This window comes from Cydia amplana, chromosome 23, assembly GCF_948474715.1.
Source record: "Cydia amplana chromosome 23, ilCydAmpl1.1, whole genome shotgun sequence".
NCBI lineage: Eukaryota > Metazoa > Arthropoda > Insecta > Lepidoptera > Tortricidae > Cydia > Cydia amplana.
The window spans coordinates 7,155,998-7,178,086 of NC_086091.1; the positions used below are offsets into that span (position 1 = coordinate 7,155,998).

At 37.4% G+C, this 22,089-nt stretch overlaps 2 protein-coding genes across 2 annotated transcripts in view; one reads left to right on the forward strand and one right to left on the reverse strand.

The window, feature by feature from the left end:
- Positions 1-913: 913 nt before the first annotated feature.
- On the forward strand, positions 914-18,504 carry LOC134658819 (uncharacterized). The gene is made up of 10 exons (XM_063514482.1): positions 914-986; positions 1,083-1,298; positions 4,147-4,236; positions 4,960-5,073; positions 9,209-9,422; positions 11,836-11,906; positions 13,910-14,026; positions 15,509-15,571; positions 16,451-16,616; positions 18,299-18,504. The coding sequence occupies exons 1-10, from the start codon at positions 954-956 to the stop codon at positions 18,439-18,441; spliced, it is 1,227 nt and encodes a 408-aa protein (XP_063370552.1). The 5' UTR covers positions 914-953; the 3' UTR covers positions 18,442-18,504.
- A 1,804-nt stretch (positions 18,505-20,308) lies between these two features.
- The window catches only part of LOC134658703 (calpain-B), a 43,789-nt gene continuing 42,008 nt past the window's right edge, over positions 20,309-22,089 (reverse strand). Inside the window, exon 19 of the mRNA XM_063514356.1 lies at positions 20,309-20,498. Coding sequence (XP_063370426.1) covers positions 20,416-20,498 — 83 coding nt within the window. The 3' untranslated portion in view covers positions 20,309-20,415. The remainder of the gene's footprint in view (positions 20,499-22,089) is intronic.

Below are 22,089 nucleotides of genomic sequence, written 5' to 3' on the forward strand. Positions count from 1 at the left end.
TTATCCAAGCTATTAGCCATAATAAAGATTCTAAAATGGTTTATTTTCATTATTTTATAATTTATAAGCATAGACGGTAGGATTCTCACAGTGATTATCACATCATTCCATCAAGCTAATGTCAAAATTGTCAAAAATATGACACTTGTTTTTTTTTTAATTGAAAGTCAGGCCGTCCCATGGCCGTCTAGACCGGACAATTCATGCCAAATTTCGACTCGGAAACCCATTCCACACTCGTGCGCGAATCGCGGAGCGAAGCATACTTACTTTACTCTTTGGAGCGAAGCCGCGAAGCCCGCGTACGAGTGTGGCGTCGATTTCGCAGATCTGCGAACTTGACTCCACACTCGCGTTCGCGGCTTCGCGTCGCGAATTGCGCGCGAGTGTGGAGAGGACTTATGGGCCTAAAGCCCCCTCCACACTCCACAGTATGGAGTCGATTTTCACAGACAGCGAAATCGACTCCACACTCGCATTCGCGGCTTCGCCCGCGATTCACGCACATAGTCTGGAGGGGCTTAATGTGAAACGCGAACCACGTTCGTGTTACCTCTCTGTCACACTTACATACAAATTTAGAGTCTCTGCGGAAAGAGAAGAGTCGTGGAATCTATGGGGCCCAATATATTCCACAACTCTTCTCTTTCCGAACAGACTCTACAAAAAGATCAATAAATAAAGCATTTTATTATTGTATCGATTGTTTTCAAAAATATGATTTTTTCAATCGAATATGTTTCTCGTCCCTACAATATTTTTAATTTTGACAATTTTGACTTTTGACCATATTTTGACATTGACAGTTGATTGACTTGCGTTGCGTCGCGTTTACAGACTTGGGCTTGCAGGGCACTTATAAATAGCGACGCTAGCCAATTTTCTGTAATATTTTATTTTCATAAATTGTGTTAGCCATAAGTATAAACATAAAATTCCCACTTACTTCAGACATGAATATCGCTATTACAGGTATTCCACGTAAGGTAATGAAACAAACTATAAAACAATGGACATATCATTTAAACAGTTTAGTTTGTAATTAACATCTGATAAATATATAATAATTGTTATATTTTCAGTGGAGCCTAAAGCAGGTTCGGGACCATGTCATGCACGATATCCCTTGTCAATTCAAGACACTGTTTTTTAACTTCGAAAACAAGTTCAAGAAGACTGTCTTTATAGAACTACTATCTGCTCAGTATGACCGAATACAGATCATAAGATTGATTAACAGGAATCCGGATACTAAGCAATTGCACTTAAAAGCCATCATACCAAAATATGTGTCTCAAGTAAGTGTATATAATACTTTCTGTATAATAAACAAAAAATTTTTTAATGATTATAGTGAATTTTTTGAATGATCTAAACAAAACCCTAATAAAAATGATTATTGTTGCTTCATCACAAACAATTATTAACCCTTAATTTGGCAGAGACTTTGATAACAGAAATTTATATATTTTGCTAATAAAATTGAATAATTGTACCTTCAGAAGCTTCCAAAAAATAAAAATAAAAATCTAGATTTTCCAGATCCCGAGAAAAACTATGTCCGCTACACCGGACTCTGCCAAATTCCTGGAATATAATAGACAAATGGAGATGTCCGCCGAGACGGACATTGCCAAAGAAATAAAAAAATAATTAGAAATTAAAAATAAACTTCAAAATTCAAATATATACATTATTTTGTGTGAAAATGTAGTTGACAATTTCAGGGGTTTTTTCCTGTAACGAAGCATAATCTGACATTGCACTTTATACAGTATACAACTGTTTTTTTGTTGCAATACATACAGCGACCCTCAGATTTGTTGCTCATGAAATGTCCAATATTATCATAACGCACTGAGTCAGCTGGACGAGCTGCAACTGGCCTTTTGACAGTACATTCCACATTTTTTTCACGATGATCTGACCTGTTAGACCTAAGTCTAACAGGTCAGATCATCGTGAAAACCACTAAAAGCCTTCAGACTAGACTTATATACAGCTTTGACTAATCAAAGCTGTATATAAGTCTAGTCTGAAGGCTTTTAGTGGTTTTGATTTTAGATTTTTCGAGCAACAGTTTTTTTTATACAAAAGACACCCATTGTTTATACATAGGTATGTCAAGAAGATATTCAAGTACCACCTTCGACTTTTAAATGGAATTCTGTATATTATAGAGATACTATTTGGGAGACCGAGCTTTGCTCGGAAAACATATAAAAACTCGAAAATGCGCGTTTTCCCAGAAATAAAACCTAGCTAGATCGATTTTTCGCCCCCAAATACCCCCATATAGCAAATTTCATCGAAATCGTTAGAACCGCTCCCGAAATCTCCGAAATATATATACATATAAATAAATAAATATGCAAGAATTGCTCGTTTAAAAGTATTAGATAGATAAGCATGACTTATGAACTTATGAAGGTGACACATTTGTTATCATTCCAACGCAGTATCGCCAATTTATTGGTATTGCAGACAACTTCGGAAAAACTACCTCGGGCTTTCTTTTTCAGCACCTTCTCGATAGTACTAAGTTTTTCATCAGCCCCTCGCAATCGATTACGACGAATAGTTCCCACAGAAAATATGCCGTATCATTTGCGCAAAATGTAGACCAACTCCGGCGATGCCTTTCAGTAATAATTTTCTTGATCAATTACTTCCCGCATAATAGGTGTTAATGGGACATTTACATCCTGCAATGTATGTACCTCATAACTATTTACAACATTGTTGTACATAAGTTCATGGTCATTTTCAGAACTATTTGAAATATTCAGTCGTTCTAGCGAGGATGACAACGATGCTGATGAGGAAAAATATGAGTCAGCGTCAAAATTATCAAGCACTTCATTTTCGCGAGTAGAAACTTCACTTGCTTCAGATTCGGCATGTTCTTTAGGTATGAGCGCCAAAATCTTAGCTGAGCGGCCTAACACCTTGTGCTGTTGGAAGGTAAACAAAAAGTCTTAGCAAAGAAGTGAGTTTGTTCACGAAAAAAACTATACATTCATAAAAGTTAAATTTATTATACTAGTAAAGTTAAACTCCGTGTCATTGGCAGAGTCCGCCACTGCGGACAAATATTACTAAACATCGTTTACAGCATATTTGGTGAAGTCCGGTGCAACGGACAACTGATTCGCGGCAGTTTAGAGAATGACAAAGTAATAAAATGAAATTTTATAATATTAGTTCCTTTCAATTATATAACAAAGATTATTATTTTGATTCATATTGACTCGTTTTTTTGGAAAATAACAGAGATAAACGCATATATACCTTGGTAAAAACAACTGACGTGCGAGGCGGTGCCATTTTACAGATTAACTAATATAATGACATTGAGGGTACTTCAACTATATTTTTCTACCCATCCGCAGAAATTCAAAAATCGATTGCCATGTGAAAATATAGTAAATAATTTCACGAAAAGCTGTCATATTTTTTCAAATGAGTTGACCGCCACACCGGACACAGTCAAATTAAGGGTTAAACCTATGATGATATCCATACCAGGATTCATCTTTTTTTTTTTCATTTATTCCATTTAGTTTAAGGAAACTGAGTTTTAATAATGGTCAGATCTGTTGTCATTGGCTAAGCCTTGAGCCCTTCCCCTCTCCCACCCTTAGATTTGATTACTTCTTCCTAATTGTATGCTTATAAATTATAATGTAGCTTTATTTGACATTCATAGCGCAGGTATAAGTAGCCATATTGACATCTTTTCCATACCTAATAATACTATCATTTGACATTGTATATTTATTTCCCAATATTTATTTGACTTTGTGATGAATTTATTTTGCTATGGATATTTGATGATGATTTTTATCTGTATTGACATTTGTATATAATAAATAGTTGACGATCATAATATAAATTCGTATAGATTAGCTTAGAATAATTTATAATGTAAATTCATATTATGAAATAAATAAATCTAAATCTAAATCATTGTAATTATGTCTACATGAATAAACTATCTTTATCTTATATGTTATTTTTAATATGTCTTTTTGTACAATAAAAAAAAAGAGTTTACTACTACTACCATTAGTTGCCGGTGGACAGAAAAGTACACAAGTATTTTTTGCTGAAAACTTGTTTATGTATGAATTCTCTGTTTTACAGGCACATGTGGCTGCCAGTGGCAAAGTTAAAGCTAATAAGAAGGGCGCGCCTAAGAAGCGCCCTGGGACTGCTGTGACCGGATCTGAACAGGTAATATGTGACGTTATCTTTGAAAAGGGACCTTATTGTCGATGGCGCTTACGCCATTATTAACGATGCTCCGATATAAATACAATGCCGCGCGACGCTGTGCAGCGTAAGTGCCATCAACAATAAGGTCCCTTTTCATAGATAATGCCCCATATTTGGTCTTAGAGGATATAACCAAACAGAGTAGCCATTAACAGGCGTCCCCCTCTGTAGAAATTCTATGACCAATGGTCATACAACTCATACACATTGTATGGACTGACATTTATCTGACATGGCTATTTTGACGTTACGCATACATTTGACGTTCCCCTCCCCCGCAAAAATCGGCAGACAGTTTTGTACAGTAAATTACAGACAAGGCATCTCCGTTTGGTTATATCCTCTGAGTATTTGGTTAAGCTTAAAAAACTAAGCCATATTATTAACTAAGTTATATTCCTACTTAATGTTATAAATGCGAAAATGACTCATTCTATCTGTTTCTTCATTACAGATACACTGATAAACCGATTTAATTAGAAACTGAAATAGATAAATTATTTGCAAGTCGCCATCAGATATATCGGAGCGGTCAAAGCGCTCTAAAATATCTGAATACGCCTCTATTGTCAAGTCGTTAGAGTGCGTGATCAGATATTGTTAACACCTTGGCCGCTCTGATATATCTGATGGCAACTGTACTGTACTATGTCAGTATATAATATGCCATATGATTTCCAGATACTGATAGTAACACACAAGGAGATAATGACGGAGTTGCAGTCGAAATACACTCGGCTGTATAACCTCAGCAGAAAATCGCCGGGAAACAAGCTTCTAGAAAATATAGCCAAGGTATAGTTCTGAATACCAAGAGTACATTTTCTGCTACATGGGACAAACCAACGGTCACCATGGAGTAGGATTCCTAATAAAAAAGCACTTAAAAGCAAACTTAGTCAACTTTACAGGAATATCAGAAAGAGTGGCCTTATTAGAACTCAAATTTGATAGTACAAATATATCAATAATCCAAACTTATGCTCCTACAAGCAGCTCAAGTGAAGATGATATAGAACTTTTCTACAGTGACCTGAGAAGAGCCCACACACTGACAAAAGGAATCACTCTGGTAATAGGAGATTTCAACGCGAAGATCGGGAGACCAAGAGAAGATGAAAACTCAATAATGGGTCGCTATGGCTATGGAGATCGGAATAGAAGAGGTGAGAGACTCATAGAACATGCTTTTGAACACAAACTGTGCCTAATGAATACCTTCTTCAAGAAAAAAGATAGCAAAAGATGGACATGGGAATCTCCAGACTCCAAAACTAGGAACGAAATCGACCACATCCTCTCCAACAAACCAATCCAAATAACCAACATAGAAGTGCTAAACAACATTGTATTTCCTAGCGACCACAGAGCAGTTAGAGCAACAGTCAAACTTTCTAATCAGAAATTAAGCAGGAAAAAATTCCAAACACCAGTAAAAACTCCAAAAACGGACAAGGAAATACAAACTTACATGAGAAACTTAGAAACTAACTTAGATTATGAAATGGAACCCAAATATGTCCAACCCTACTACAACATGCTTGAAACTGCCATTAAAACAAGTCTAAAAATAGAAGAAAAAACCAAAATAGCAAAGGAAAATGGAATATTCAGTAACCACACAAAGAACTTAATACAAAAAAGAAGAGATTTGACTCTAATTAAGAACAAAAATAGACAAATAAAGAATGAGCTCAGCGCACTACACAAAGAAGTCAGGAAGTCAATCAAAAAAGACTATAGTAACCACAGAAAAAACATAATAACTAAAAATTTGGAAAAGTTTAGAAGTACTAAACGTGCACTAAAAGAACTGAACACTCATAAAACTTGGATACACAAATTAAATAAAGGCCATACCGAAACAAGATCAAGAGACGATGTAATAGACTCGGCAACATCCTTCTACCAAAATCTATATAAGAAACAGAAGAATCTAGAAGAACAAAACTATGAAAACACTTTTACTAGTGAAGAACTAAACATAGAAGAGAAAGAAGTATACAACCAAATAAAAAACCTAAAGAGTGAGAAAAGTCCAGGTCCAGATTCTATCCCCAACGAAGCCATCAAAATCGGAGCACCAGTTCTAATTAACTACCTAACAAAGCTATTTAACTTAATACTAAACACAGGTGATATACCAAAACAGTGGGGAAACTCGGACATCACTCTAATATACAAGAAAGGAGATCCACTAAACATAGAAAACTACAGACCGATTAGCCTTCTAGCAAGCACATACAAACTCTTTACATCAATTATTCTCAAGCGAATAACACAAGTCATCGACAAGGCCCAAGCCGTAGAACAAGCAGGCTTTCGCTCCGGATACAGCACTGTCGATCATATACATACATTGGAACAAGTACTTGAAAAATACAAAGAGTTTAACAAACCACTATACATAGGCTTCATAGATTACAGCAAAGCTTTTGACACTATTAGCCATAACGCTATATGGGAAGCTCTAGAACTAGCTCAGGTTAACACAAAATATATCAACATTCTTAAGAACATATATAAAAACAACACCAGCAGAGTAAAGTTAGACAGAAGAGGGCAAGCAATAAAAATAGAACGGGGTGTGCGGCAAGGTGACCCACTCTCACCTAAACTCTTCATAGCAGTGCTAGAAGGAATCTTCCGGAAGCTCGGCTGGGAAAATAATGGAATAAGGATAAATGATCAATATCTAAGTCATCTAAGATTCGCTGACGACATAGTGCTATTTTCAGAAACTGCCACAAGCCTCGAAACCATGATGAGAACACTAACTGAACAAAGCAGCAAAGTAGGACTTGAAATGAACACTAATAAAACAAAAGTGATGACCAACAGTTATGAAAAGCCTATAATCATTGGTAACGAGACAATAGAGTATGTAAATAACTATATATATTTAGGTAAACAGGTTTCATTCTCCAAAACCAGCAACGAAGAAGAGGTCAATAGAAGATCAACTATAACCTGGAAGAAGTACTGGTCTCTGAAAGAAGTTCTGAAGGGAGACTACAGCATGACATTAAAAAAAGTGGTGAGTGACACCTGTCTCCTACCATGCCTAGTCTATGGCTCACAAACATGGGTATACACTAACAAAGTGAAGGAGAAAATAAGAACTACGCAGAGAGCTATGGAGAGAAGTATGATGGGGCTGCGGAAAATATACAAAATAAGACACACAAGAATCAGAGAAAAAACCAAGGTAACCGACGCTCTTACCCATGCTCTCAAGCTTAAGTGGAACTGGGCTGGCCATATAGCCCGCATGACAGATAAAAGATGGACCATACAAACTACAAAATGGAAGGGACCACACGGAAAACGCCCCCGCGGCAAGCCGAAGAAACGCTGGTTTGAAGACATTACCCAAATAGCCGGAAAACATTGGATGGAGACAGGAGAAGATAGAGAAAGTTGGAAGAAACTGGAGGAGGCCTTCACCCAGAGAGGGATCCATACAAACAAACAAAACAACTAAGATAAACATAGATAAACTAAAAGAAGGAGTATGGAAGAAAAGGCTATAATAATAATAATAATAATAATCTTGGACACGGCGCGGATAGTCCGCCGGTTCCTCTCTCTGCGGCCCTGACCACCGGTAGCTTGGGCCCTGCCCCGCTGCCGGCGGCATTCTAGGTTAGGTTTTTTATAATGTGTTTATATGTATTTTTTATTGTTTTGTAAGTGTTTTTATATTTTACTTTTATATTCATATTATAAATAACCTAACGTAAGAGGAAAGATAAATAAATGAATAATAATAATAGTTCTGAATCATCGAATGTTCATCTAAATTAATCACTGTAACTTAATATAAATTTACAGTACATCTGGTGCTCCATTACGACACCCTGCTATAATAAGCACATTAAGTAACTACGTCGAAAATTTAAAGGGCATTGAAACATGAACCGATTTTGTTATAATAGACATGTTATGCGATATAAAAACAGGGCATGAAAACCTGCTGTCAAATAAAAAAACTGCATTCAAATTTAAGCGTTTAACCTTTTGGACGCCAATGACCGATATATCCGCACCCTAGGTTCAACGCCAAAGACCGATTAGTCGATCACAGACCACAGAGCAACATAGACCTACGTGCATATGCATAAAGTTCAATTTCAGTTTTGACACTTCAATGACGTGGCGTCTGAGTGACAGCTTTTGTGTTTGACACGGCGTCGAAAAGGTTAAAAGCTATTAATTTAACCAATTTACCGCCAGACGCGTGAGGCCACAGCCCAATATCAACCTTCGTGCATTCCGACAAGGTTCACTATGACGCGCCGCGCGCGATAAGCGTGGCGTTCAAAGGGTTACGGCGCGGCTACGGCGAGCGACGGCCGTAAGTGGGAACGAAAGGTCGGATCGCTGCGTCTCGCTCCCGTTTGCCGCCATCGCGTAAAGTCCCGTAACTGCCCGGCTATGACATTGAGCGAACGAACGACGGGAAAGAAAGGTCCGATCGCTGTGTCTCGCTCCAACCTATGGTTATCGCTGCCGCCGTCGCAAGTCGCTCAATGTCGTGGCCGAGCCGTTAATACTGACCGACCCCAAGTCGTATCTACAGGTTGATTCACGAAAGCTGGCACGAGGCACGAATGGAATGAACGAAACTTTCATAGTACAGTCAGTAGCAGAAGTTGCTAAGCGGGCGAGGTGTTCACAATTACCTTGACGCGCTCTTATTCTCCAATAAAGTCGCGTTAAGATCATTTTGAACACGTCGCCCGCTTAACAACTATTGCTGCTAACTGTATGAGTGACACCTGTATTTATATGTATACAGTCAGATCAGATCCACCATTTTATTGGTTAATGTGATACACACATAGATAATTTTATTCACTCATTCATTCCATTCGTGCCAGCTCTTGTGAATAGACCTGTACGTATTTAATACATTCAAATTCAACAGATAATATTCGAACGCCTCAAATCTATTATGGAGACGAACCCGGAAGCGTCCACCACTTGCTTCAAACTGAGCGGATACTACCGGAAGCTGCATCCACACTTCGGGGACTTCCAGATGGTCCTTTCCACGCTACACAAGCTGCAAGATGAACACGGGTTGCCAAGGACCCAGATTGCAGAGAATGATCTTATTGTCGTCAGCTCACAGTTGCACAGTAAGTTACTTATCTATTGCTCACTAAACTCTTTAGGGACTCACAGATTATGCTCTGTAAGCTGTAGGATGAACATTGGTTGCCCCGGAGCCAAGTTGCGGAAAGCGACTTGGTTGCCGTCAACTCACAGTTGCAGTTAGTTACTCATCTTTAGCTCACAGATGGCACTCTCTGCGCTACATAAGCTGCAAGATGAACACGGGTTGCCAAGGACCCAGATTGCAGAGAATGATCTTATTGTCGTCAGCTCACAGTTGCACAGTAAGGTACTTATCTATTGCTCACTAAACTCTTTGGGGACTCGCAGATTATCCTCTGTAAGCTTTAGGATGTACATTGGTTGCCCCGGATCCAACTTGCGGAAAGCGACTTGGTTGCCGTCAACTCACAATTGCAGTTATATTTATAGCTCACAGATGGCATGGCACTCTCTGCGCTACATAAGCTGCAAGATGAACACGGGTTGCCAAGGACCCAGATTGTAGAGAATGATCTTATTGTCGTCAGCTCACAGTTATACAGTAAGTTACGTATCTATAGCTCACTAAACTCTTTGGGGACTATCCTACTAGATTATCCTTTGTCAGCTGTAGGATGAACATTGGTTGCCCCGGATCCAACTTGCGGAAAGCGACTTGGTTGCCGTCAACTCACAGTTGCAGTTAGTTACTCAACTATAGCTCACAGATGGCACTCTCTGTGTTACACAAGCTGCAAGATGAACACGGGTTGCCAAGGACCCAGATTGCAGAGAATGATCTTATTGTCGTCAGCTCACAGTTGCACAGTAAGTTACGTATATATGGGGCATTATATATGAAAAGGGACCTTATTGTCGATGGTGCTTACGCCGCACAGCGTCGCGCGGCATTGTATTTATATCGGAGCATCGTTAATAATTGCGTAAGCGCCATCGACAATAAGGTCCCTTTTCATAGATAACGTCACATATCACTAAACTCTTTGGGGACTCACAGATTATCCTCTGTAAGCTGTAGGATGAACATTGGTTGCCCCGGATGCAACTTGCGGAAAGCGACTTGGTTGCCGTCAACTCACAATTGCAGTTAGTTACTCATCTATAGCTCACAGATGGCACTCTCTGCGCTACATAAGTTGCAAGATGAACACGGGTTGCCAAGGACCCAGATTGCAGAGAATGATCTTATTGGCGTCAGCTCACAGTTGCATAGTAAGTTACTTATCTATTGCTCACTAAACTTTTTGGGGACACAGATTATCCACTGTAAGCTGTAGGATGAACATTGGTTGCCCCGGATCCAACTTGCGGAAAGCGACTTGGTTGCCGTCAACTCACAATTGCAGTTAGTTACTCATCTATAGCTCACAGATGGCACTCTCAGCGCTACATAAGCTGCAAGATGAACACGGGTTGCCAAGGACCCAGATTGCAGAGAATAATCTTATTGTCGTCAGCTCACCGTTGCACAGTAAGCTACTTATCTATAGCTCACTAAACTCTTTGGGGACTCACAGATTATGCTCTGTAAGCTGTAGGATGAACATTGGTTGCCCGGATCCAAGTTGCGGAAAGCGACTTGGTTGCCGTCAACTCACAATTGCAGTTAGTTACTCATCTATAGCTCACAGATGGCACTCTCTGCGCTACATAAACTGCAAGATGAACACGGGTTGCCAAGGACCCAGATTGCAGAGAATGATCTTATTGTCGTCAGCTCACAGTTGCACAGTAAGTTACTTATCTATAGCTCACTAAACTCTGGGGATTCACAGATTATCCTCTGTAAGCTGTAGGATGAACGTTGGTTGCCCAAGATTCAAGTTGCGGAAAGCGACTTGGTTGCCGTCAACTCACAATTGCAGTTAGTTACTCATATCTAGGTATAGCTTATAGATGGCATACATAAGCTGCAAGATGAACACGGGTTGCCAAGGACCCAGATTGCAGAGAATGATCTTATTGTCGTCAGCTCACAGTTGCACAGTAAGCTACTTATCTATTGCTCACTAAAGTATTGGCACTCACAGATGATTCTTAGTCCCTTATAAGCTGCCGAACATGAGTTGCCAAAGCGCCAACTTGTGGAGAACGACTTGATTGCAGTCTACTAACAGTTGCACAGTTAGTTACTCATCTATCCAGAGAGGAAAATGGGGACTACGTTTATATGGAGAAGAGGTTGTCCCCTTTCCTCTTAGTCGTTGACAATAGACGTGACAGCACGGTATCATTTATTTAGCGTGTATCATAAGGACGTATATCTTAAGGTTCCGTCACAACAGGCGCGTTTTCCGGGCGGGGCGTGAGCGTTTTATATGTAAAGCGGCGCGCCCCGCTCACGCCCCGCTTGGAAAACGCGCCTGTGTGACGAAAACTTTAGTAGATTATAAATTATGGTTAAGTTGGACTTACCTATTTCGTTTTTTACAGTGATTGACAACATCCCGTACGATAAAATTAAATCAGTGACAGACAAATACTCCAACAAGATCACCAAGAAGGTACGTAATATTTTGATAATAAAAAAAAAGATATTTACGTCCCCGCTACGCGAGGAGAAAATCTCACTTCCTGGGTGGCAAGACGTAAAACTTTAGACAAACCACGGGCGGTAATTCGTAAAGCCCCAGATCGCATATTTATGGCCCTCACCGTCGGTTCGGGCCACAAACACCTGCGATCTGGTGCATTCACGAATTCACCTCCTTAGATGTAATGTACTATTAAAATATAGAAAAATATCGTATGTTATTAATTATTATCGAGGCAATTCAAAATGTAGAAAAAATATAAGTTATAAGTATTTTAGGCTTTCATCAATGTATTTTTTTTTGTTTATCTAATTTTTATTGAGGCTTTGGACACTCTAGGTGAATGTGTCTTGTGTAACTTCTTCGTTTGTTAGAAAATAAACCCAATCTTTTTCTTTTAGTATATAAATACCTACTGTTTTTATTTCGAACTCACAGTCGTCATCTTATAGGTACATAAATATCTACCGACATTTACGTCTTGTTAAAAAAAAACAACGGGTTGCACTCCGGGAGTGCCGGCAGAAGTGAAAACTCAATGACATTGTAACAGTTTTTCGATCAGGTCACGTGACCTGTCGCGAGTTTAACATTTTTTCCCCACCTCAAAAAGTGCACAGCGCCGCTAAAGAAGTTTTCACTTCAAAAAACGCTCACGTCTCGCTACTGAGGCCTTACATTAATATATCCTCCTAAGGCCCAAGGTCCTACTCATAGTACTTATTAACTTTGTTATTCAGACCCACTCCTTCAACAATTGTGTAGTCATAGCGTACCACGGTCCTAGCTACCAGTAGGATTTAATAGAAAACGCATCATTTTGGAAAGACCATACTGAAATGCTCATAGATAAATTGAATAGGTTCATATTTGCCCTGCGAAGGCTCTCTCAAATCTCTTCACAAAAAACTGCCCTATTAGCATTCAATGGACATGTAATGTCAAATTTGCGTTATGGCCTAATACTTTGGGGTAACTGCAGTAATATGCAAATAGTATTTCTTCTACAAAAGAAATGTATACGGGCTATATGTGGCGTGCATCATACAGAACCCTGTCGACCTCTTTTCCATGAGTTGAAAGTGATGACGCTACCATCATTATATATATATGAAATAGGTCTATTTGTCAAATACAATATAGGTTTATTTAAAAATAAGACATCTACCACCGCTTATCAATCTCGAAACGGCAGCGACCTATGTTATCCTTACCACTCAAAGTCAGCTTTCTTTGCAAATAACGTTCTATGTATGTCAATAAAAATATTTAATCATTTACTCATAGAAATACGGAACTCAGACATGCCTGAATTTAAATTCAAATTGTATAAATTTTGTTTAGATAAATGTTATTACAAAATTAATGAATACTTGACATCTGTAAATGAATAAATATTTTTTATACTTAATGGTAATACTTATTGTAAATCGTAGGTAGAAATTTGACATTTATAAATGAATAAATAATTTTATATAATGGTAATATTGTAAATCAAAGGTAGAAATGTAATGATATGTGTGTGTATTTTGATGATGTTATTATTGTATAACTAAACTTAGCTTCAATTTGTATATATTTAGTTTTAGTACCTAGCTAGTAAGAAAAATTTGCATGCTTCTTCAAGTGAAATGTACGCCTCCAAAATTATTGTCCACCTATGTCTATCACTACATTTTTGCAAATAAATATATCTTTATCTTTATCTTTGTTTTCAAATTTCGCGCTTATCGAAATTGGCGTGTACGAACTTCTAAAGGACTGTTTTTGTTTTGTCTGTGAGCCCTTAAACAAGTTCGTAAAAAAAACCAAAGTACTATATATTTACAATAACATTTAAAAAAAGTCTCCTAAGTTCTTAGGTCTGAATGAGTATAAATAAACCAATAGTACTACTGGTAGGACTAGGGGCCGTACTGACTACATACTCAATTTTTCGTTCGGCCTTAGGAGGATATGTAATTTTACTTCAGATCTTGGAGCACGTTAGAAAACTAGACTCCGAGTCGCATCAGATGGACACGGCTGAGGACGCCGCAAGGAAGAAAGTTCGTCTGGAGCTTAAAAACATGGCGTTACACTTGCCTTCTGTAAGTATGGAAATAATAGTATTAGAGTCTGTGCGGAAACAGAAGAGTCCTGGAATGTATGGGGCCCAATACATTCCACGGCTCTTCTCTTTCCGCACGGACTTTAATAGTACATTATTCTCGAAGGAACTTAATACGGGGTCAGCAATAGGCTACATGACTATTTTTTTTTATGGTATCAATCGATCGGGTTTGTTTTTAGGATCAAATGTCTATATGGGACCCATTGCATTAAAGTAACACAAAAGTCAGAAATTGTAGTCAAAGTCCGACAGTCGCACTTCACTCGCCCTATACAAAACGTGACGTCATCGCCCATCTTGTAGTATGGACAAAACAAGAAAATTGCGTTTTTGTCGGTGAAATATTGCGTTTATGTATATAGTTGCTATACAATATTTTTTTGGATAAAATGTAAGGAATCGAATGGTACCCTTACTTTAATTGTTTTTGGAAGTTAAAAAAAACTTAAATTTTGAAACTTTCAGGTCCTGTAATTTTGTAATTTTTCAATATTTTATTTTAATATCCACATTATTGTGATAAATTGCTCGTTTCCTATCTATTTTACTAGATTTTTGTTATAAAATTCAACATGTGTCATCATCCCTATTGCCTTTCAGCCGAGTCAAATATACAGTTTTCCTCAAGAATGGTGCAAGAAAACAATTCTGATACACCGGAAATAAATTTTGCTATGCGGGCTTTTTATTTATTTTTAACTAGCGACCCGCCCCGGCTTCGCTCGGGTAGTTCAACGAATTTACACAATACCTTTACAAATTATACACAAAAACCTTCCTCAAGAATCACTCTATTAATAGGTGAAAACCGCATGAAAATCCGTACAGTAGTTTTTGAGTTTATCGCGAACATACAGACAGACAGACGCGGCACCACTTTGTTTTATAATATGTATTGATGAAGAATTGCGAGTACATTTTTTTCGTCCGAAAATACTACAAGCTCTTTGGGAGAGCTGAAAATTACTAGTGCATTATTAATAAGTAATAATAAAAAAATTGTACCAACATAATCATATTATCATAGGATCCTTACGCCACTTATTTGTAAAACCTAATACAAAAGCTGAAAACCTTCCCAATAGGGAGTATTACTGCAATGTTTTGACGCCAGAGTGCAGCACTAGTGACTTAAGTATACCATAGAGTAACTTTTACATACTGTACCTTAAACTGTTTTTTGACAAGTTTTCAACTTTTCACAGACAATTAAATATGACATTGATACATCAAGGCGGTTTGTTTACAAAGGGCCTACCGGGAAACGCGAAATCAAAACTCAGCTATCTCCCTCTTTATCGCTCGAATATGCAAGAGTGATAGAGAGGTTAGATAACAAAATGTCGACTCTCTCGTTTGCGGTAGACCCTTAGATTGTTTACTTGTTTTGGGAGTGGCGCCCCCTACGCAGACTTTCGCGTAATATTCCCTATTACAACAAATACCTAATCTTTTTCAGATTATCAAACAAGTCATACAACGCCGCCTGACGCCTGAGAAAGCACCGTTCCATAGAGTTCGGGTGAGTAAGAGTTACTTTAAATCTTTATTGCAAATTAAAAAAAAAAACATTTTTAGGGTAAACAAAATGGGACCCTATTACTAAGACTCCACTGTCCATCTGTCTGTCTGTCATTAGGCTGTATCTCATGAACCGTGATAGCTAGACAATTGAAATTTACACAGATGTATCTGTTGCCTCTATATTCTCTATAACTTTTTATAATTATGTTTTCTGAGCTTATTATTCCGTTTCCCAGATGTTATTCTCTATAACAACATATACTAAAAAGTACGGAACCCTTAGTGGGCGAGTCGAGAGTTTTTTTTACAGAACACGACTATTTATGGTCGAAGCATTTCAACTTATATATATCTACTGCTCGAACTCTCAACTGTTTTGATGGTAGCATGAAATTGTAATTTCAAGCCTGGTTTTAGGCGATGGCATGATTATGTTATTTACAACTAAAGTCTATTTTTTTATTCCGTAGACTGAAATGACAGTTAATAGTATGAACATGAAATGTCATTTCATACTATTAACTGTCATTTCAGTCTACCGAATAAAAAAATAGACTTTAGCGACCCGCCCCGGTTTCGCACGGGTTAACAAATTATACATAAACCTTCCTCTTAAATCATTATCTATTTAAAAAAAACCGCACCGCTTCACTACATAGTATAAAACAAAGTCGCTTCCAGTTGTCTGTCTGTCTGTATGTATGCTTAGATCTTTAAAACTACGCAACGACTTTTGATGTTTTTTTTTAGTAGTGTTTCAAGAGGAAGGTTTATGTATAATTTGTTAACCCGTGCGAAGCCGGGGCGGGCCGCTAGTTGTTTTATACTATGTAGTGATACATTTGTACAAAATTAACTTAGACCTTCCATATTACAGATCTATGGAGAACCGTTCCTCCCCTCCAAAGACATGATGATGCCGTTCACTCGCCGTTTCAAGGCGGTCCACATCCAGCGATCAGATCGCATGTACAATCTGATCAAGATGAACATTCCACCACCCGTGTATAGCAGCCTTATGGCTATGGACGGGAAAAACATAGGTCAGTATATTCGTCATTAAATTCTCTACAACAGTTGTCTTTATAGTATGTTGCTAGGACTTGTAGTTCTAAAATTATGGACGGGAGAAACGTAGGTCACTTCACACGTTGTTACAAGGCGGTCCACATCCAGCGATCAGATCGCATGTACAACCTGATCAAGATGAACATTCCACCCCCTGTGTACAGCAGCCTTATGGCTATGGATGGGAAAAACATAGGTCAGTATATTCGTCATTAAATTCTCTACAATAGTTGTCTTTATAGTATGTTGCTAGGACTTGTAGTTCTCAAATTATGGACGGGAGAAACGTAGGTCAGTTCACATCCAGCGATCAGATCGCATGTACAACCTGATCAAGATGAACATTCCACCCCGTGTATAGCAGCCTTATGGCTATGGACGGGAAAAACATAGGTCAGTATATTCGTCATTAAATTCTCTACAATAGTTGTCTTTATAGTATGTTGCTAGGACTTGTAGTTCTCAAATTATGGACGGGAGAAACGTAGGTCAGTTCACATCCAGCGATCAGATCGCATGTACAACCTGATCAAGATGAACATTCCACCCCGTGTATAGCAGCCTTATGGCTATGGACGGGAAAAACATAGGTCAGTATATTCGTCATTAAATTCTCTACAATAGTTGTCTTTATAGTATGTTGCTAGGACTTGTAGTTCTAAAATTATGGACGGGAGAAACGTAGGTCACTTCACACGTTGTTTCAAGGCTGTTCACATCCAGCGATCAGATCGCATGTACAATCTGATCAAGATGAACATTCCACCCCGTGTATAGCAGCCTTATGGCTATGAACGGGAAAAATATAGGTCATTATACTCAGTATATTCGTCATTAAATTCTCTACAATAGTTGTCTTTATAGTATGTTGCTAGGACTTGTAGTTTTCAAATGATGGCCGGGAGAAACGTATGAACGTATCACAAGGTAGCCGGGGGTCAGAGCCAAGGTGACAATCGTATATCGACAAACACCAATCGAAAACTACCTACCTAATAAGTTTTTGACAAAAATTTCATTTTTGGTACACGCTTTTATCGTTGACTGTACTTTTCTTACGACAGACAACTAATACTCATCGAGAAAATTCTAAAAACCCCTAACACAATTAGGTTGCGTTGTTTCATCACAGAGTTCCTATGGCCACCTCCTGTCTCCATCATCAGATCAGCTCAATAGTAACATAATATTGCATTGTCACCCGACTTACATGTGCATGCAACATTTCAGCTCAATCGGAAACCGGGAAGTGGATCAAATTTAACTTGCAAGATTTCATTACATAGTTAGTTACATACAGGTCGACCTAATCATAGACAAAAAAATACATAGAGTGCTCACTCCATACATCAGTTTTAGTACCAAAAAGACTATTAGCATCTAGCATCGAGTAGCGGAACTATCAGTACTGCTACATCTATTGTCAAGTAGCAGTACTGATAGTTCCGCTACTCGATGCTAGATGTAGACACTGAAATTAATAGTCTAACTGATGTATGGAGTGAGCACTCTTGTCTTACTATATTTCTCTATGACCTAATAAAAGCGTGTTAAAAATGATATTTGTTTCATCCTGTCCACATATACATTTGTTGATGAGGCTCTTTGCGACATCTACTGTAAGACTCTAAGTCTAAAATGTTGTCTAAATTCGCAGGAAACGCCAAGCTGGTTATCCGTTCCTCCGAGATACCCCTCTACAAGATACCGGACACGCTCATAGCGGAAATGAAGGCTTACTTCGGCGTCGACCACGACCCAAGCCAGGATCACTTTGAAGAACAAGACGAACAAGCTTAACCCTTCAACCGCCAAAGACGTCAATTGACGTGCATGGCTGCAGCCCAATATCAACCTTCGTGCATTTCGATAAGGTTCACGATGGCGTAGTAGCCGTGGCGTTCAAGGGGTTAAGAATAGTGTGTCGTTTTATGGATAAATATATTGATATTGAGCGTGAAAGTTGTTTATTTTTACTAGCTATTATACCCAACTACCCATTCAGGATAAAAGTAGGTAAAAATAACGGCTGATTTTGGTATTTCCGCAATCTATTACTATTATGTTATGTCTTATACTTTGTTTTTTTTTTAGGATTAGAAATTTGGTAAACAATCTTGACGTGTCTTTTAATTGAAAAACACATTTTAAAAATAAGTTACGGTAAATATGTAACAATTATGAATCTAATACGATCTTTTATAGTCTTCTGCTTTCATAAGTAATAGTTATTGATTTTTAAAGTGTTTTTCAATTAAAAGACACATCAAGATTGTTTACCAAATTTCTAATCCTAAAAAAAACGAAGTATAAGAATACAATACATACTTATTCAAACTAAAATAATGTCCCCGAGGGACAGTCCCTCGGGGTAATTTTGACACTGTCAGTTACCTTTTTGACGCCGTGTCAAACACAAAAGCTGTCACGCTGACGCCACGTCACCGAAGTGCAAAAACTGAAATTGAACTTTATGCATGTGCACGTAGGTCTATGTTGCTCTGTGGTATGTGACCGATTAATCCGACTTGCTTTGGACCTGCGGTGCTGATATATCAGTCATTGACGTCCAAAAGGTTAACATATTCAGTGCCAGCGCGAGCTACACGTTACGAACGTAACCGATAAAACCCGTATGTAACGAAAAGCGCCTATTAGAGAACCCACCTAGCGGGTCGCTGGCAGTGAATGTGTTAACAAGACGATAGACAAATGAAACAAAGCATAGAGAATAAAAAACATAATTTATTCAGATCTGAAGTTTTACATTCAAAATTAAAATTGACAAATACAAAATATAATCAATAAAATGCATTGAAAATGTCATAATGGTGCAACAAAAATAAATAATGAAATAAAAATAATCATGAGTGATACATAGCTGATCGCACAGCGTTTGATGAAAAATATACCTAACTATCTGGAATGGACATCGGTGGAGAAAAATACTGATTGTATGTTTATATGTATAAAAGTAGTTATTATATATCTGTATATCTCATATCTACCTATATATATAGCGACGGATTAAGTTATCATTATTACCTGTTACATAATTAAATATGTACGAAAAAATTGCAGTTACTTAAAAACAGAAACTTTAGAATAAACTTGAACAATAGTTAAATATTACAAGTAAATTTTAAAATGTTAAATGCCATTTTGAAAAGTGAATAAATACAATAAAATACACAGATGTACATCGAGATTAAGAATGTTATTTGTGACTTAGATTATCACCGATTAAAGCTTAATTAGTATATTGTTTAATTTAAACATTTTTATTTTAGTTGGCTGACATAACTAATATGACTATAGCATCACATAATACATAATAATGTTATTAAAAAAGTTAGAATACTTTAAAGCATATATTATTATATTGGTTATATTTTTGGTTATTTAAAAGTGATGCTATAGAGACATATACATTTGTAAAATTTTTGAACATTATCGTAATAACATTGAGGTATTGGAAGAATTACTCGTACATAATAATATGTATGTCTTAAAGAGTACGCAGTCATTATATATTACATGGTTGAGGTTTAAATCTCGATTTATCAATAACGCAATACTCTACATAATTTATTAAGTATACTTAAGGCCATTTTATTCTCCAGTCACCATGGTAGTCGTTTTCGAGGTTTTCAGCAAAGACGCCATTTTACATGATGGCGGCCTATTGTAATTGGATTTTGTATTTCGATGTACTCTTTAAGCTTAGTTACCGTTGCAAAGGTCCTTAAGTCGTATGTATTAAGGCATATTTTCCTATGAATAAACTGTGCGATTCAGCCAATCGTCGAGCGAGAACGTGGCGTAGGCTCCGCCCGATGATCTGCCCTTGAACGTCTCTGTAAATTAAAAAAAAAAACATTTTATATCTCTTAGTGGCGGGGGGAAGGACATTTAGTTAGTGTTGTGATGAAGAACGAAAGAGAAAAATACAAAAAAAAAAACAATACATGTAATAAAACTTGTAAACAACAATGTATTTTTTCCATTTTCGTTCCGGTATGGTGCTTATATAGTTTGCTTACAGTATTGGCAAAAAAAATATTACGTCATGTGAAAGTAAGATGAGAAATAGTTTTTTAAGTAGGTATTCTAAATGGTCTGGTACACATATTTGAATTATTATTCTGTAATTATCGCACTGTAGCAAACTATATTTTAGTTCAAAAAGCTAAAAGGAATTGTAAGTCACTTAATAAGTTTCTTAAAAGTAAACTTGAGCAATGATAAGAATTTTTTGAAAAAAAAAGGCGTTATGCAGGACGTAGATATAGACAACTTATAATAAAATAATATTTTCTACTAAAAATACTAACTGATTACACATAAAGTGATTTTTATGGAAAAATCAATTATTTTTTCGTCTAGATGTGCATAAAACCCTCCATATAAGTACTAAGTATTCCTTGCAGCTTTTATCCATTGCGGTTTAACATCACGAACCGAAAAAATATAGTATCTCTGCAAAAAGTCAATATTTATTTGTATTATTAGTTTTTTGTTATTGAAAACCACAGACAAGACATCCTCTAGACTGAGCATAGTAACGCTACCCCCTCTGCCACTATATACGGTAGTTTTACTCCATCTTCGAGTCAAAGTGTCAGAATCCCGTGCCGTGATTGGTCCGTGTCTTTGAACGGACCAATCACGGCACGGGATTCGCTCACCTCGTCCCCGCACCCCCGTATTTTTGGCAGCATCGGTTTCATGAAATAATTGCTCTAAACTCCGTCTAGAGGATTCCTAGTCTATGCTGAAAACAATCAAAAAGTGATTCTAATGCTTGCAAGAGGTAGAATTGAATATTAAACTTTATTAAAGACTTCTTACAGAGTTAGTATTTCCGGTTCTTGATTAAGATACAATTTACAAATATACTTCTTTGTCCTTGTGCGGGGATTTCAGCGCCTCACGGGTTCCACTGTAAGTCGCGTTCGAGGTTCTCTACAGGTTCGTTGTTGGCTGTTTTTATTATAACAACATGTAAAACAATGCTAATACACAAAACATTCCGACGTTGTATACGGTGATATGGGTGGATCAACTATTTCTTGTTATTCTGTCCGTTCAGCCAAGAGACAATAGTAGGTAGCATAGTTTGTTAGAAGACATTGTACACTACCTTCTTCTGACACGCTTGGAGGACCCTCAATGGAAACGGTTTATAAGTATCACAAAAAAGCGTGTTTGGTGAGTTTAAATGCCTAAAAATTAGGTTTTAAAAAGTGACCCAGGCAGGAGAACGTAACCATGGCAACGAGTGACAAGAAAAAGTTGATTCACCCATATAAAATAGATCTTAAAATAAACATCTATCAAATACTTGGTCCTATGCCATGCAGTAGAATCAAGTATTACCAACTTAATAATTCATTGATTAACTATTAGACATACGCAACAGAAAGTTCAAAAAAATGCAGAAAAATC